Source organism: Lotus japonicus, chromosome 2, assembly GCF_012489685.1.
Source record: "Lotus japonicus ecotype B-129 chromosome 2, LjGifu_v1.2".
Classification (NCBI taxonomy): Eukaryota; Viridiplantae; Streptophyta; class Magnoliopsida; order Fabales; family Fabaceae; genus Lotus; species Lotus japonicus.
The window spans coordinates 82,700,955-82,713,304 of NC_080042.1; the positions used below are offsets into that span (position 1 = coordinate 82,700,955).

At 35.5% G+C, this 12,350-nt stretch overlaps 2 protein-coding genes across 11 annotated transcripts; one reads left to right on the forward strand and one right to left on the reverse strand.

Annotated features, from left to right (window-relative positions):
• Positions 1-1,358: 1,358 nt before the first annotated feature.
• On the reverse strand, positions 1,359-7,625 carry LOC130740317 (uncharacterized). 10 transcript variants are annotated; one of them, XR_009020100.1, is made up of 5 exons: positions 7,089-7,617; positions 6,705-6,809; positions 4,681-4,705; positions 4,546-4,584; positions 1,359-4,428 (listed from the first exon to the last, which is right to left on the reverse strand). XR_009020100.1 is itself a non-coding variant. In XM_057592877.1 (3 exons), the coding sequence occupies exons 1-3, from the start codon at positions 3,376-3,378 to the stop codon at positions 1,603-1,605; spliced, it is 459 nt and encodes a 152-aa protein (XP_057448860.1). In that variant the 5' UTR covers positions 3,379-3,383; the 3' UTR covers positions 1,359-1,602. The 10 variants fall into 10 exon arrangements, 5 of the variants coding, with proteins under 5 accessions (XP_057448860.1, XP_057448861.1, XP_057448863.1 ...); XR_009020103.1 differs by having other exon boundaries at positions 1,359-1,982; positions 2,966-4,428; positions 4,546-6,809; positions 7,089-7,625; XR_009020102.1 differs by having other exon boundaries at positions 1,359-1,989; positions 2,966-4,428; positions 4,546-6,809; positions 7,089-7,625.
• Positions 7,626-8,287: 662 nt separating this feature from the next.
• On the forward strand, positions 8,288-12,027 carry LOC130740319 (probable apyrase 7). Its single transcript, XM_057592881.1, has 3 exons — positions 8,288-10,263; positions 10,800-11,133; positions 11,537-12,027. The coding sequence occupies exons 1-2, from the start codon at positions 8,397-8,399 to the stop codon at positions 11,108-11,110; spliced, it is 2,178 nt and encodes a 725-aa protein (XP_057448864.1). The 5' UTR covers positions 8,288-8,396; the 3' UTR covers positions 11,111-11,133; positions 11,537-12,027.
• The last annotated feature ends 323 nt before the right edge of the window (positions 12,028-12,350 follow it).

The window sequence follows — 12,350 nt, forward strand, 5'->3', positions numbered from 1 at the left end:
GAACAAATTAATTTACATATCAATAATTTATAATCTTTTCAATTATATACCGTAGTTGTCTAAATGACCCACATGAAAGTTTGGTTAAATAACTCATGGTCCTAGACGAACCAATCACATTTAAGATAAGTGAAATATAATTTTCATATTTTATTTATATATTTATAAATAATTTTATTGATTCATTAGGATGAGGTTAAAATCAACAAAATTTATCATCATCTTTTTCAATACATAGGTGACAATAAATCGATTATTAACTTTAATAGATATAAAACATCTGTATTTTACATTTTTTTTCACATTTTAAATATAATTATAATACCATAACAATGTTACAATATTCAATTTATTAGAAATGTACAATGATAAAATGATAAGTCAAAAAGATATGGTCTCCTTTTTTTTCCAAGACTTAACAAAAAAAAAGTATGATCAGATCTTTAATTATCCAACAACGCCTATAAACTGGAAAAAAACCTACTTGATTTATTTTATTAAAATATTACCTGTATTTAAAATAATTAATAGCTATGCACCTTTCTTCATGTCAATTTTGAATATAACTTTGCATATTTATAATTCTAAGAATTAGTACAAATATATTTAATTTTTAGCAAAACTATTTAATTTTAGAAAATTGTAAAAGCTTAGTTGGCAAAGAAAGTAGACAACCTTCTTAGAAAAGATGACAATTGACAAATCAATATAAACAAAGGACAACGATTGGGGGGAGGGTAGCTCACTTGGCGAACTAAGGAAAATGCAAGGATTGCAAGGTGAAGGATCTTGGTTCAAAGCCCAAGCAAAAGAACTAATTTACTAACCATTAACAGCTAACATTTGTCTATAAAAAAAACAAAGGACAACAATTGATTTGTGATCCCATAAACGAAAGCTCTATGAACTTGGTAGCAGAGCCAGTCTTGTGAACAAAGAAAGCGGGGAATTTTGATGAGAAAGTTAACCAAAGTAGTTAACAAAGAGACTGAATGAGAAGTGGTTTTCAGCGGGAAGACTTTATCCCAATCATTCAGTGTGACACATATATATGGGCTTTCCCTTCTTAGAAAGTAAATGATAAAGTCTTGTTAGTAAAAAAAGATGTATGAAAGAGAAGGATCACAAAATCCATGAAAGGCAGTAATATATAGAAAAGGAATCAAGTATTCTTACTTGTGTGTGGCCTAAATGAGAAGAAACTTATTTGTTGGCATCTGAATTTGTTGATTCAATAATTGAATAAAAGGAAGAAAATGATACAAGTCTATTCATATGACCATCAAAATAAGGCTTAAATATACTTTATTCATTCTTATAAGCATATTGTTGGAAAAGGACAAATGAAGCATTCACAATGAATACAAACACAAACTTATATTGATAATAGGGTTACTTAAACTACAATTCTGCACATCACAGTTCTCAAGAGGTTACAAAATAGCAAATGCATATCACGTTCACCAAACTACATGCAGTTCTAACATAGGACATGTAGCATCACACTTAATTAAATACAATACTTAGTTCAATGGCCCCATAGATTTACAAAAAAGGGACATACATAATGCTAACACATAACACCCAGGTACATTGAATTCTTCATTCAGAGTAAGCAATATCCACCATCCAGTAATGAACCTCTAGAAGCCAGCAGGTTGAAATTTCATGTTTTTCCTGGACCTTGAACTCAGCAACTGGTACAAAACGACCCTCACAGTCAGACCCCCCATCAGCTATCTTAATTTCCTTCAAGCGATTAATTTCACCTAACAATCCATCATCAGCATTGGCAAAGTCATGACCAGTGATTTCTACCTTCTCCACCACCTTTGTTTCAACCTTTCTTAGCTTGCTATCTGCATCTTCATAAAACTCACTACCAGACACTTTCAATTTTCTTTTCACCAAATTTGTAAGAGCACCTTCATTGATACTTTTTCCATATCCAGCAACATGGGCAGCATGTTCTCCCTCACCATCTGTCACCTAAGAGTTCTTCTAAAGTTAAAACATGCTACCTAAGATGTCACCTATGTTATAAAAATTGACTGTTTAAGGATGCATAATATATATATACCAGTTCTAACTCACACATGATACCTAACAAAATAAAAACATAAACACTACATCTATGTCCTGTAACAAAAAAAAAACTAATAAGGTTAATAGTTGTGTACTTGTATCTAGATTATATCACAAAATACATACAAAAATTACCATAATCGATGTAGTACTCGCTGCCTCAGAAAAGAAAAGTGAAATGATCTCAGTATCAGCACAAATTCGAAGAACCTCATAGCAAGGAAACCCCTTAATTGTAATACCAGGAATCTTAGAAACTTTGAACAACAATTCTTTTCCAATAATTTTTTCCTCAACCTCCAGCAGGTAATCAACATCAACAACAGAATGCATCAAGGAAAAAATAATTGAGGAAGGAATCAGGTAATCAAACTAATCCAATATAAATTAATAAATCATTATACTATATCAACAAAGGCTTGGCAATACTCACATCCAAAGGACAGACCAGATCCAGGGGTGACAAACTAATGAAAATATATAGTTATATTGCTTCAACTGCAGATTTGCCTAAGCACGTGATTCCAATTAGTATACAGGTATGTCATGAAAACATATTTGATGAGTGTTTTCAAAGAAATTGCAATTTTTTGTGCAGTGGCAGCCTTAAAATTATGATAAGATGCTATGCTTTATCCTTTTACTGCAATAAAGCAAATTCACTAACCAATAACCTGAATAGGAAGCAAAATACTATAATCAACTTATGAAAACAAACATAATAACCTATTTTGAAATTTTTTTCAATTTCAAATATCAGGTTTTACTATACAATAATTTTTGAGACCACAACTTCCAAAACTGGACAGAAAACCTCAAGATCACCCTTTAAAACCAATGAAAGCAATATAACCAAAGAAGACATATAGAAAAAACCTACCTGGAAGCAAGCACATAGCACTTCTTCAAGAAAAGAAATAACCTATGAACGATCAAGACAAGATTAATAGCATATGGTTTGCCAGGATCAACAACAGGAAACATCTTTGCTTGGGCATAAGCTACAAAGGGGATGGAAAAGATCAACAGTAAAAGCCATAAGTAACAACAATCAACAATTCTCTATACGAAAGGGGAGATAAGCAAAAGAAAATTGCATTGAGCAAGAACACCAAGAAGAACAGAAGAGAGCAGTATTTATAGACAAGTGCAAGTGAGAAACATTTGAGCATTTCAAAAAATAAATTAAATTACATTAAATTGAATTGAGTTTCAGCAGTAAACCTGCTTCACAGCTATGCATACCAAACCTCTGTTACTGACCTGACATGGCTTCTGATACACATCTACCATCCTCCTTCAGATAGCACATTATGCACATATCAAAATCCTTCATCAACAGTTCTATTCTCCTCCTTCAAATTACAACCTATCTGACAATGACTTGAAGAAACTTAGGTCAGGGTGACGAAATTTTCCCTAAATCGTGTTCAACAGGAAAACCTAAAATTTCGACTTCCTACTTCAACCAAACTTACAATGATCCTTCCTTCTACAACTACACCTAACCCAAACAACTACTGCAGGACACAGGCTGTCTGCAAGAATGACGATGGCTATGGACACACTCTTTGCCTCATCCAGAAACACGCTACAGGGACAGGGGCTGCAGGGGTGACATATACCCACGAAATCAAACCATGGTGAACACACTCTATCACGACGTTCTGTATATCAGAAAATTAGAGCAGCTTGAGTGGAATAAAGATGAAAAAAGTCTCACAAAGGAAGGGCCATGATTAAATAGATCGCATGGAGAGAGAATCAAATGGACGGCCAAGATTGAAAGTTCTTTTAGGAATAGTGATTTCTTGAGTCTCTTTTAAAGTGTAGTAGAAGTAGATACTTGGATCCTAAACTGACCTCTATAGTTCTATTAACTTAAAAGGATCAAGAAGATCATGCAATCATCAGGAGCTTTATTGTAGTTCCACCAAAAGTATAGGAATCAAACTTTTCAGATTTCAGCTTTTTCTTCATCAATCACAATTTCGATAAGTTGGATGAGGACAATAATATATGAAAGAATCAATTACATGGATAATAAAACCAAATGTAAACCAAGATAACATCAAACATACTGACCGCAAAGTATATAGAACGTTATAACTCATGAAAAAAGAGGCAAAGATGTCAACAACACGTATTAATTTCTCAATATAAATGTGATGAAATTTTACAACACCAACACTTTCATTTCTCTTGGTTGCACACCATTTGATATTATCAAAAGTAAACACATTGAATCTTGAATTTATAAGCCACATGAATCAAGTGAATAAACTAACCTTGGATAATTTGAATTGATGTTTTGGTCACCAAAACTATGACCCTCAACTTTACCTGCAGTAAGGAGAGAATAAATTTATGATAAATAAAGCATGGAGATGTTGCATTATGCGTTAAGCAGAATGCTGAAATAAAGAGAGAAAATGTAGCCATAACTGAATGACATACAACCTTCGGAGAAGCCTTGTGAAGAGAGAGCACCATAGAGATCTGAAGAAAAACACATATGAGAAAAGCTTATGTAAATCCTTTCTAGAAGGTGTATTTATAAGCTATATTTCGGTTAAGCCAAACTTGAAGTCATACATTTCCTTCTGCAAAAAGGAAGTATCTGCATATACCCCAGAAGAGAAAATATTACTACTTATAGTATCATTAGAACAATAAACTAATAACATATAAATAAATAAAGTCATTCATACATACAAAATATCAAACTCAAAAGTCCAAATCCAAATTATTTAAGTCAATTTCATGAAAACTAATTCTTTTTTTTTGAAAAATAATATTAGCATATTTATGCAGCAAAAACATTCAAAGGGCTCTATAAATTCGAAGTTACTCCAAGTTGGTAGTGATCTGTGATGTTCAGTCTGAAAGGCAAAAACTAATATGCCTAGATAGGCATTTATAGAGGGACATGGAAACATAAAGGCCACCCCTTAAATTACTTATAAACAGTGAGTGAATTTGAACTCTCATGAGCATCAGCTTGTACTGAATCAATACACCCATTTCTTCAATTCCATAGCTTGTGGAGGACTTCCTTCCACCTTCTTGGATCTCATTTCTTTCCACTCTATTGAAAGCAAAAGCACTATTCAATTTGACTCTAGCTTATGCTTTCTCCGAAGAATCAAACTGCTCAGTGTTAGCTTGGCAGCAGGTGCATTTGGCAAAAGAGAAATATCACATTTTACATGACATGGTCTCAATTATATCATTAATCAAAAGCTGTTATAAAACAAAGCCTTAAATTTCAATCAAATGTTCACCACACATAATAAATGTAGATATTTTTCACAAAAATTTTAAACTGAAACTGCTAATATGGTTGGAGAATATCAGAGGTATCAACTTACAGTAGTTGCACACTCAACTAATACACCACTGACAAAGGGCTCAAATTAATGTGATTTCAGCACAAACAAAAAGTTTTTAATGACAACATAATAATAGAATTTGTTAGAATTTCTAATTAGGCCTCTTTTGGCACCAGATTTGAACAAAGCAACCCATCATTCAAACAAAAATAGGTACAAATGAGATCAAAAACTTAAAAGGGTACAACACAAAGCAAATAAAATATTGTATTTATCAAGATTTATAAACAAACCTGTAATCTGTAATAAGTGACAAATACAATTTTGAAAATATGAAGTGTAGGGAAAGTTAAAAATACTAAAATTGCAAATTTACCAAAACTGAAAAGGAAAATTTACCAATTTTGGAGGAGTTACCAAAAACTGAAAGTGCAAGATAGAAAAGCCTCAACGATGAACCCTCTATACTATTTTCAAAGATTCGTGCTTTGAAATTTCTTTATTTAATAAGAGGAAGACATTGCCAGAATCATATGAGCCACTTACATATCTAAAATGAAGAGAAAGGGGAACATAAAATGTTTATTTTAGACCAAGTAGAAGAGACTTCTGCTGAAAAATCACAACAGAATAGCAACGAATGGTGTAAAGAAGCCAAAGCTTAGCATATGTAAAAAAATTGATACATCCTTTAATTGCTTATAGAATTCAAAGGACGCAAATTCAATTGTAAACACCCTAGTTGTTTTGCTAGAAATATAGAGTATTATTCACCTATAAAGAAACTCAGAATTCAGAAAGCATTAAAGTTGTTACCTTGTCATTAAAGGAGAGCAGATGGCACCCTAAATAAAAAAGCTTGGACTGGAACGAAAACTAATTCTGCAATTGATTTAAACTTCCCATACAACAGAGCAGTGAAACTCGTGCACAACTGACTTCCTAGTAAAAAATCTATACACAAAAGTTGGTTCAATTGCATAGCAGTGTTACTCTTGCACAAATAAAGGAATGATTAATACCAAGTGAGCATCAAGATGTGGAGGATAATCGTAAGTGTCTATGTCAAACCAACTGAATATCATATTGCGACAACCAAAAAGCTTGAATGTAGCATTTCATAAACTCATACATAAACAAAAAAATAAGATCCCTAGCGATTTATTCATCTACCAGTTATCTTTACATACTCCTAAGAATCACTCACAGGTCATTCATAAAAAAATTATAAATCAGAGAAAAATAAAAAATTAACATTCCTAGTGGCAGTTGAAACCAATGGTTTACCTCTCACAAAGTACCAGCAGCAGAAAAACATGGAGCAGCAAGAAGGAAAGTGTCTTCCCCCGGATATAGGAAGACAGGCCGCATTGTGCTCACCAAAACTGGCAACTGCATCAAACGTAGCAGCCAAAGGGGGAATTAAGCAAACTACAATCACTAATATATGACAAAAGGGGGAATCAAGCAAACTACAATAATCACATATTGAAAGAACCAAAATCTTTTGAAAGAAGAACCAAAATCCATTCAATCAAACGCAGTTGAGGGAATTGAGGAACTAACGCAGTGAGGGATGGGAAGAAACACCAAAGAATGACAGTATTTATAGAGAAATTGAAAAGCAATACAATATATGAACAATGGGATTTATCAGGAAAGTGAATGAACCTGCTGCACTTGTACTGAACTGACGTGATCTATCATCATCTTGGCTTCTGAATCTGGTCCTTCTTCGTCACCATATGATCATCCCCATTCGTAAACAGTGAAATTTCGTCCTTCTACTTCCACCATCTTCTCTTCTCCTTCTGAATCTAACCTAAACCCTATCTAGGGTGATGATGATTTTCGGTCATCTTCTCTTCACCTTCTCCTTGCTCTGAACTGCAATCCTCTTCTCTTCTCCACCTAATCCTAACCTAACCCTATCTACAGTGAGGGAACCCTGCAACGATGACGACAATTTCGGACAAAATCATCATCACTCCTTAAACACCTCCTTCTTCGACAAGATCAATCAGAGGCAGAGGCAGATAAAATGAACGGCCAGGATGGAGACCTTTCTTAGGAACAGTATTCTCTCACACTCTCTATTTATGTAGAGTAGATTCACCAAACCATCACCCAGATCAAGTGTAAAACAATTTTCTAACTTCTACTTGTCATCATTTAACAAATGACATCACCCTCCTCACCCTTTCCACCAAACCATCACCCAGATTATGACTTTAAGTAACTTTGAACTCCCAAATTGTATCCACTATCCTATCAACAGGTAGCCATCTCAATTTGCTGTAAGATTTAAATACAACTAGATTCATTATATTACTAAACCATTACAATAATTTTTACAATATAAATTATGTTTCAGAAAATGAGAGAAAACATGTGAGAATTTTCACGTGAAATTATTCAAATATTTTAATATATTTGATGATCATGGATGAATATACTTGAATGCTATTTAAATATTATGAGAAATTTATTTATTCATCATTGAATTTTATAAAAAAAAATGAATTTATACTACTACTTATAAATTTATAGCCACCTGTTGTCGGCGGTGGATACCTGATCAAAACTAATGCCTTTGTCATTATTTTTTTTTTCGATACATCGGAAAACGCCCTTGTCATTATACTATTAAACTAACAAAAAATGAAAATTGAAATATTTACTATTTTTAGTTTTAAGTGAATTCAATTACTATTAAAAACATTCAAGAATTACTGAATTAGTGATGAAATAATAAATTCCTAAATAATTTAATGCCAAGTCACAAGTATAATCGACGATTCATGGACCAATAAGATGCAAGAATGTTGTTGTTTTTTTCTGAGTCAGCAAAGACCAAGACCAAGAACAAATGATCTGTCTCTGTTTGTTTTCTCTGTCATCATCGTCTCCGACCTAACCGACCACGCTTCCTCTCTCTCTCTCTCTCTCTTCCATTTTCCTTCCGATTCATGGACCAACATGATCTTTGGTAAATTCGCTTCACTACTATCCTCACAATCCTCACCTTCTCCGCCACTTGGAATCACCACCACCACCACCACCACCAACCACCACGACAACAACCTGCGAGTCTCTTCTTCTCTTCAGGATCTCTCCTCGTACTCCCACCTCAAGCAACCCCTCCACAAGCCTCAAGGGGGAATACCAACAACAACCACCTCTTCTCGGAAGAAATGCACCAGAGCAATCAGGCTTGCACTCTTTCTCACCTTGTTTCTTTTCCTAGGTTACTTCATTTTGATGCTTGGTTATTCATTTTGGAACATTGGGTCTGGGAAATACTATGTTGTTCTTGATTGTGGGAGTACTGGAACTAGGGTCTATGTGTATCATGCTTCTGTTCAGTTTAAGCGGTATAGTAGTCTTCCCTTAGCAATCAAGTCATTGAGGGAAGGGTTGCATAGGAAGAAGCCGTTAGGCCGCGCCTACGATCGAATGGAAACTGAGCCTGGCCTTGATAAGTTAGTGCATAATGTGACTGGGGTGAAGGGTGCATTGAAACCATTGCTTAGGTGGGCTAAGAAGCAGATACCATTGCATGCTCATAAGAGTACTTCTTTGTTCCTTTATGCTACTGCTGGTGTAAGGAGGCTTCCGGAGAACGAGTCTCGGTGGCTTCTGGATAATGCTTGGTCTGTGATCAAGGACTCTCCTTTTATGTGTAGCAAGGATTGGGTTAAGATCATATCTGGAACTGAGGAAGCTTACTTTGGGTGGATATCGCTTAATTATCATAGCGGTATCTTAGGTGTTAGGCCTCGGAAGGCGACTTATGGTGCACTTGATTTGGGTGGATCCTCTTTGCAGGTTACGTTTGAGAGTGATCAACAACTGAATAGTGAGACTAGCTTGTATGTTAGGATTGGATCTGTGAACCATCATCTCACTGCGTACTCGCTCCCGGGATATGGTCTCAATGAGGCGTTTGATAAGTCTGTGGTGCGTCTCTATAAGAAAGAGTTTGGATCTGCAAAAGCAGATATGGCTGGTAAAGAAATAGAGCTTACGCATCCTTGTTTGCAGTCCGGGTACAAGGAGCAGTACACGTGCTCTCATTGTTCTTCCTATAGTGAAGGTGGAAGTGTTGCAGTTAATAAGAAACAGCAGGGTAAGCAAAGAGGATCAGGAACTCCTCTAGTGCTTGTTGGTGCTCCGAATTGGCAACAATGTAGTGCACTAGCAAAAGTTGTTGTCAATTTGTCTGAATGGTCCAATCTCAGTGCAGGGCTTGATTGTAAAGTGCACCCTTGTGCTTTGGGTGGTAATATCCCTCACCCGTACGGCCACTTTTACGTGATTTCTGGATTTTATGTGGTGTATCGGTTTTTCAACTTGACGTCGGAAGCCACGCTGGATGATGTGTTGAAGAAGGGTAAAGATTTCTGCGATAAAAGATGGGATGTTGCAAAGAAAAGTGTTGCTCCTCAGCCCTTTATTGAGCAGTACTGCTTTAGGGCACCATACATTACCTCACTGCTCAGAGAGGGTTTGCACATTAATGATAACCAAATAAGTGTTGGCTCAGGAAGCATCACTTGGACACTTGGGGTTGCCTTGCTAGAAGCTGGGAAGGCATATTCCACTAGATTTGGACTTCGTAATTTGGAGTTTTTCCAGATGAAGATAAATCCTTCTGTTCTCGTACTCATTTTGTTGCTTTCTTTTGTTCTCCTTATTTGTGCTTTATCATGTGTTGGCAAATGGATACCAAGGTTTCTGCGGAGGCAATATCTTCCCATTATCAGGCGTAACGGTGTTTCCAGTGCTTCTGTTCTTAATATCCCATCTCCTTTTCGGTTCCAGAGATGGAGTCCAATGAACTCTGGTAAGCTATTTTCACGCATGATGATTTCTGATTACCCAATAACTTAGCAAATGAACTGTTTAGTTCAAAGCTTTTCCAACATAAGCAACAAATACCAATTGTCTGTTTTTTTTTTTAATTTGCATTATTAAATGTAGCAATTAGCCTCATGGCCAACATTTTACAACAAATCCTGTTAAATTTTTACGACTATAACTTATTTTTATTTGTGTGCTGATCATCATGTTCAGAAGCATGCAGTGGTCACAAATGTTGATGGACTCCATTATCCAGTATTTCGTGGATGATTTCTGTTTTCTTTGTGTGGAAATTGTAACCAACTTAGTTTATGTTTGGGAACTTTTCTACTATTGATTCTGAAGTCAGAATCAATTATGGGGAGAAGCTTCTTTGAGTAGCGTCTTAGAAATGATTCTGATTAAAGAGAAGTTGATCCAAACATTAGGGGCTGTGTGTTCTGTACACAATGTACATGATAATGTGATATTCCCTTTAGAATTGACCTTTGAATCCATTTTACACCTATGGGACTGCAGGGGATGGAAGAATAAAGATGCCACTCAGCCCAACAGTTGCTGGTTCACAAGGAAGCCCATTTGGTCTGGGGCATGGTTTTGGTGATAGCAGTAGTGGCATCCAGCTTATGGAGTCGTCCTTGTACCCATCAGCTAGTGGTGTCTCACACAGTTATTCCTCAAACAGTTTAGGGCAGATGCAGTTTGACAGCAGCAATGTAGGCTCCTTCTGGTCCCCCCACAGAAGTCAGATGCAACTGCAGAGTAGAAGATCACAGTCTCGCGAAGACCTGAATTCCTCACTGGCTGAAGCACATCTGGTGAAGGTTTAAGGCATCATTTTCTGGAAACATTGGTATGTTTACATTAATAGTCTCTTTACAACTTTATTAATAGACCAAATTTTCCTTTAAGCTTTTCTTTATCAAATTTTACATTGAAATTCCTTTTATTACATAGAGTCGGCTGGCTGTAGGCAAGGAATAGTAAAGCAAATGCATGCTCTTTTTTTTGAATGTTCTATCTGTATTAAGCTTATTACAAAATAAAACACATTGAATTTCCAGTTTCCGGCGCATTTTTTGCTAAATTTGTAGATTTTGGACTACACTTGAGCCTCAGCATCCTGTCATTGCTTAATTGCTTTTTCATCGTCGGTGAAGTTCCTTCTATTTTATGAAAGCATGTGGCAGAGTCCTTCTATATGTTATCTTGCTCCCAATCTACAATTTATCAAAGATTGATTTCTCTCCTTGCAGTTCAGAGGTTTTTTGTAATGGAGATGACTGAAAGCTAAAGATGCAGCCAGATAGATTGATTCCAAATACTTTTTCTGGAGCTCACTTCTAAACTGGCTTCCTCTACAAGTTGCATAGCACAAACAAGCACTCTTGTTTCCAGGAATCTGCATCTAAGATACTGCTCAGTATTTGCTACTTGATATCTCCATGTTCTACCTCAGCTCCTTTGGAAGTTAAGCGTCAAAGACTAACTGACAATAAAGGATTTGTTTCATCATATTGCCAAAATCACGTAGTTATAGACTGTTCCTATATACCATTCTTTAGACTAATTAATTGTCATTAGTACAGAGAACCTCCCTTGCTTCATAGATGACTGTTGGCTTGGAAGACCAACTGGAAAAATGGACCTGGGAAGAAATTCTAACATAGTAGTATTGTATTGTACTCACATCTTATACGTCAGTCAAATAAGTTGCTGAATTGATTTCACATTTCACATTTCACAAGTTGCGAGTACTACATCATATTTTAAGCCAAGTGTGTTTGGTTTGAAGATTTATGCTTATCCAAACGAGAGGAGAGAGTTCGCATCATTTACATTTTCCTAATTAAAATTAAAAATGTAAATAGTACCCAAAAAATAATGTGGGCATTAACTTACTATATTTCAGTGTACAGTACATCACATTAAAATTAAAAAGAAATTAATTAAAAATTCTGTATGAAATTAGCATGATGCAACACATGCTCTGCATAACAGAGGACATGGCAGGACCCAGAACACGATAAGCCCCTCCTTGCGGTGACGGTTGATACCCTTGAGAAAAAC

Coding starts and splice junctions, on each gene's coding strand:
- LOC130740319 (XM_057592881.1), top strand. CDS start 8,397: ATGATCTTTGGTAAATTCGCTTCACTACTATCCTCACAATCCTCACCT. Junction 10,264..10,799: donor ATGGAGTCCAATGAACTCTG/GTAAGCTATTTT, acceptor ATGGGACTGCAG/GGGATGGAAGAATAAAGATG.
- LOC130740317 (XM_057592876.1), bottom strand. CDS start 2,418: ATGCATTCTGTTGTTGATGTTGATTACCTGCTGGAGGTTGAGGAAAAA. Junction 1,990..2,220: donor CGAGTACTACATCGATTATG/GTAATTTTTGTA, acceptor AAGAACTCTTAG/GTGACAGATGGTGAGGGAGA.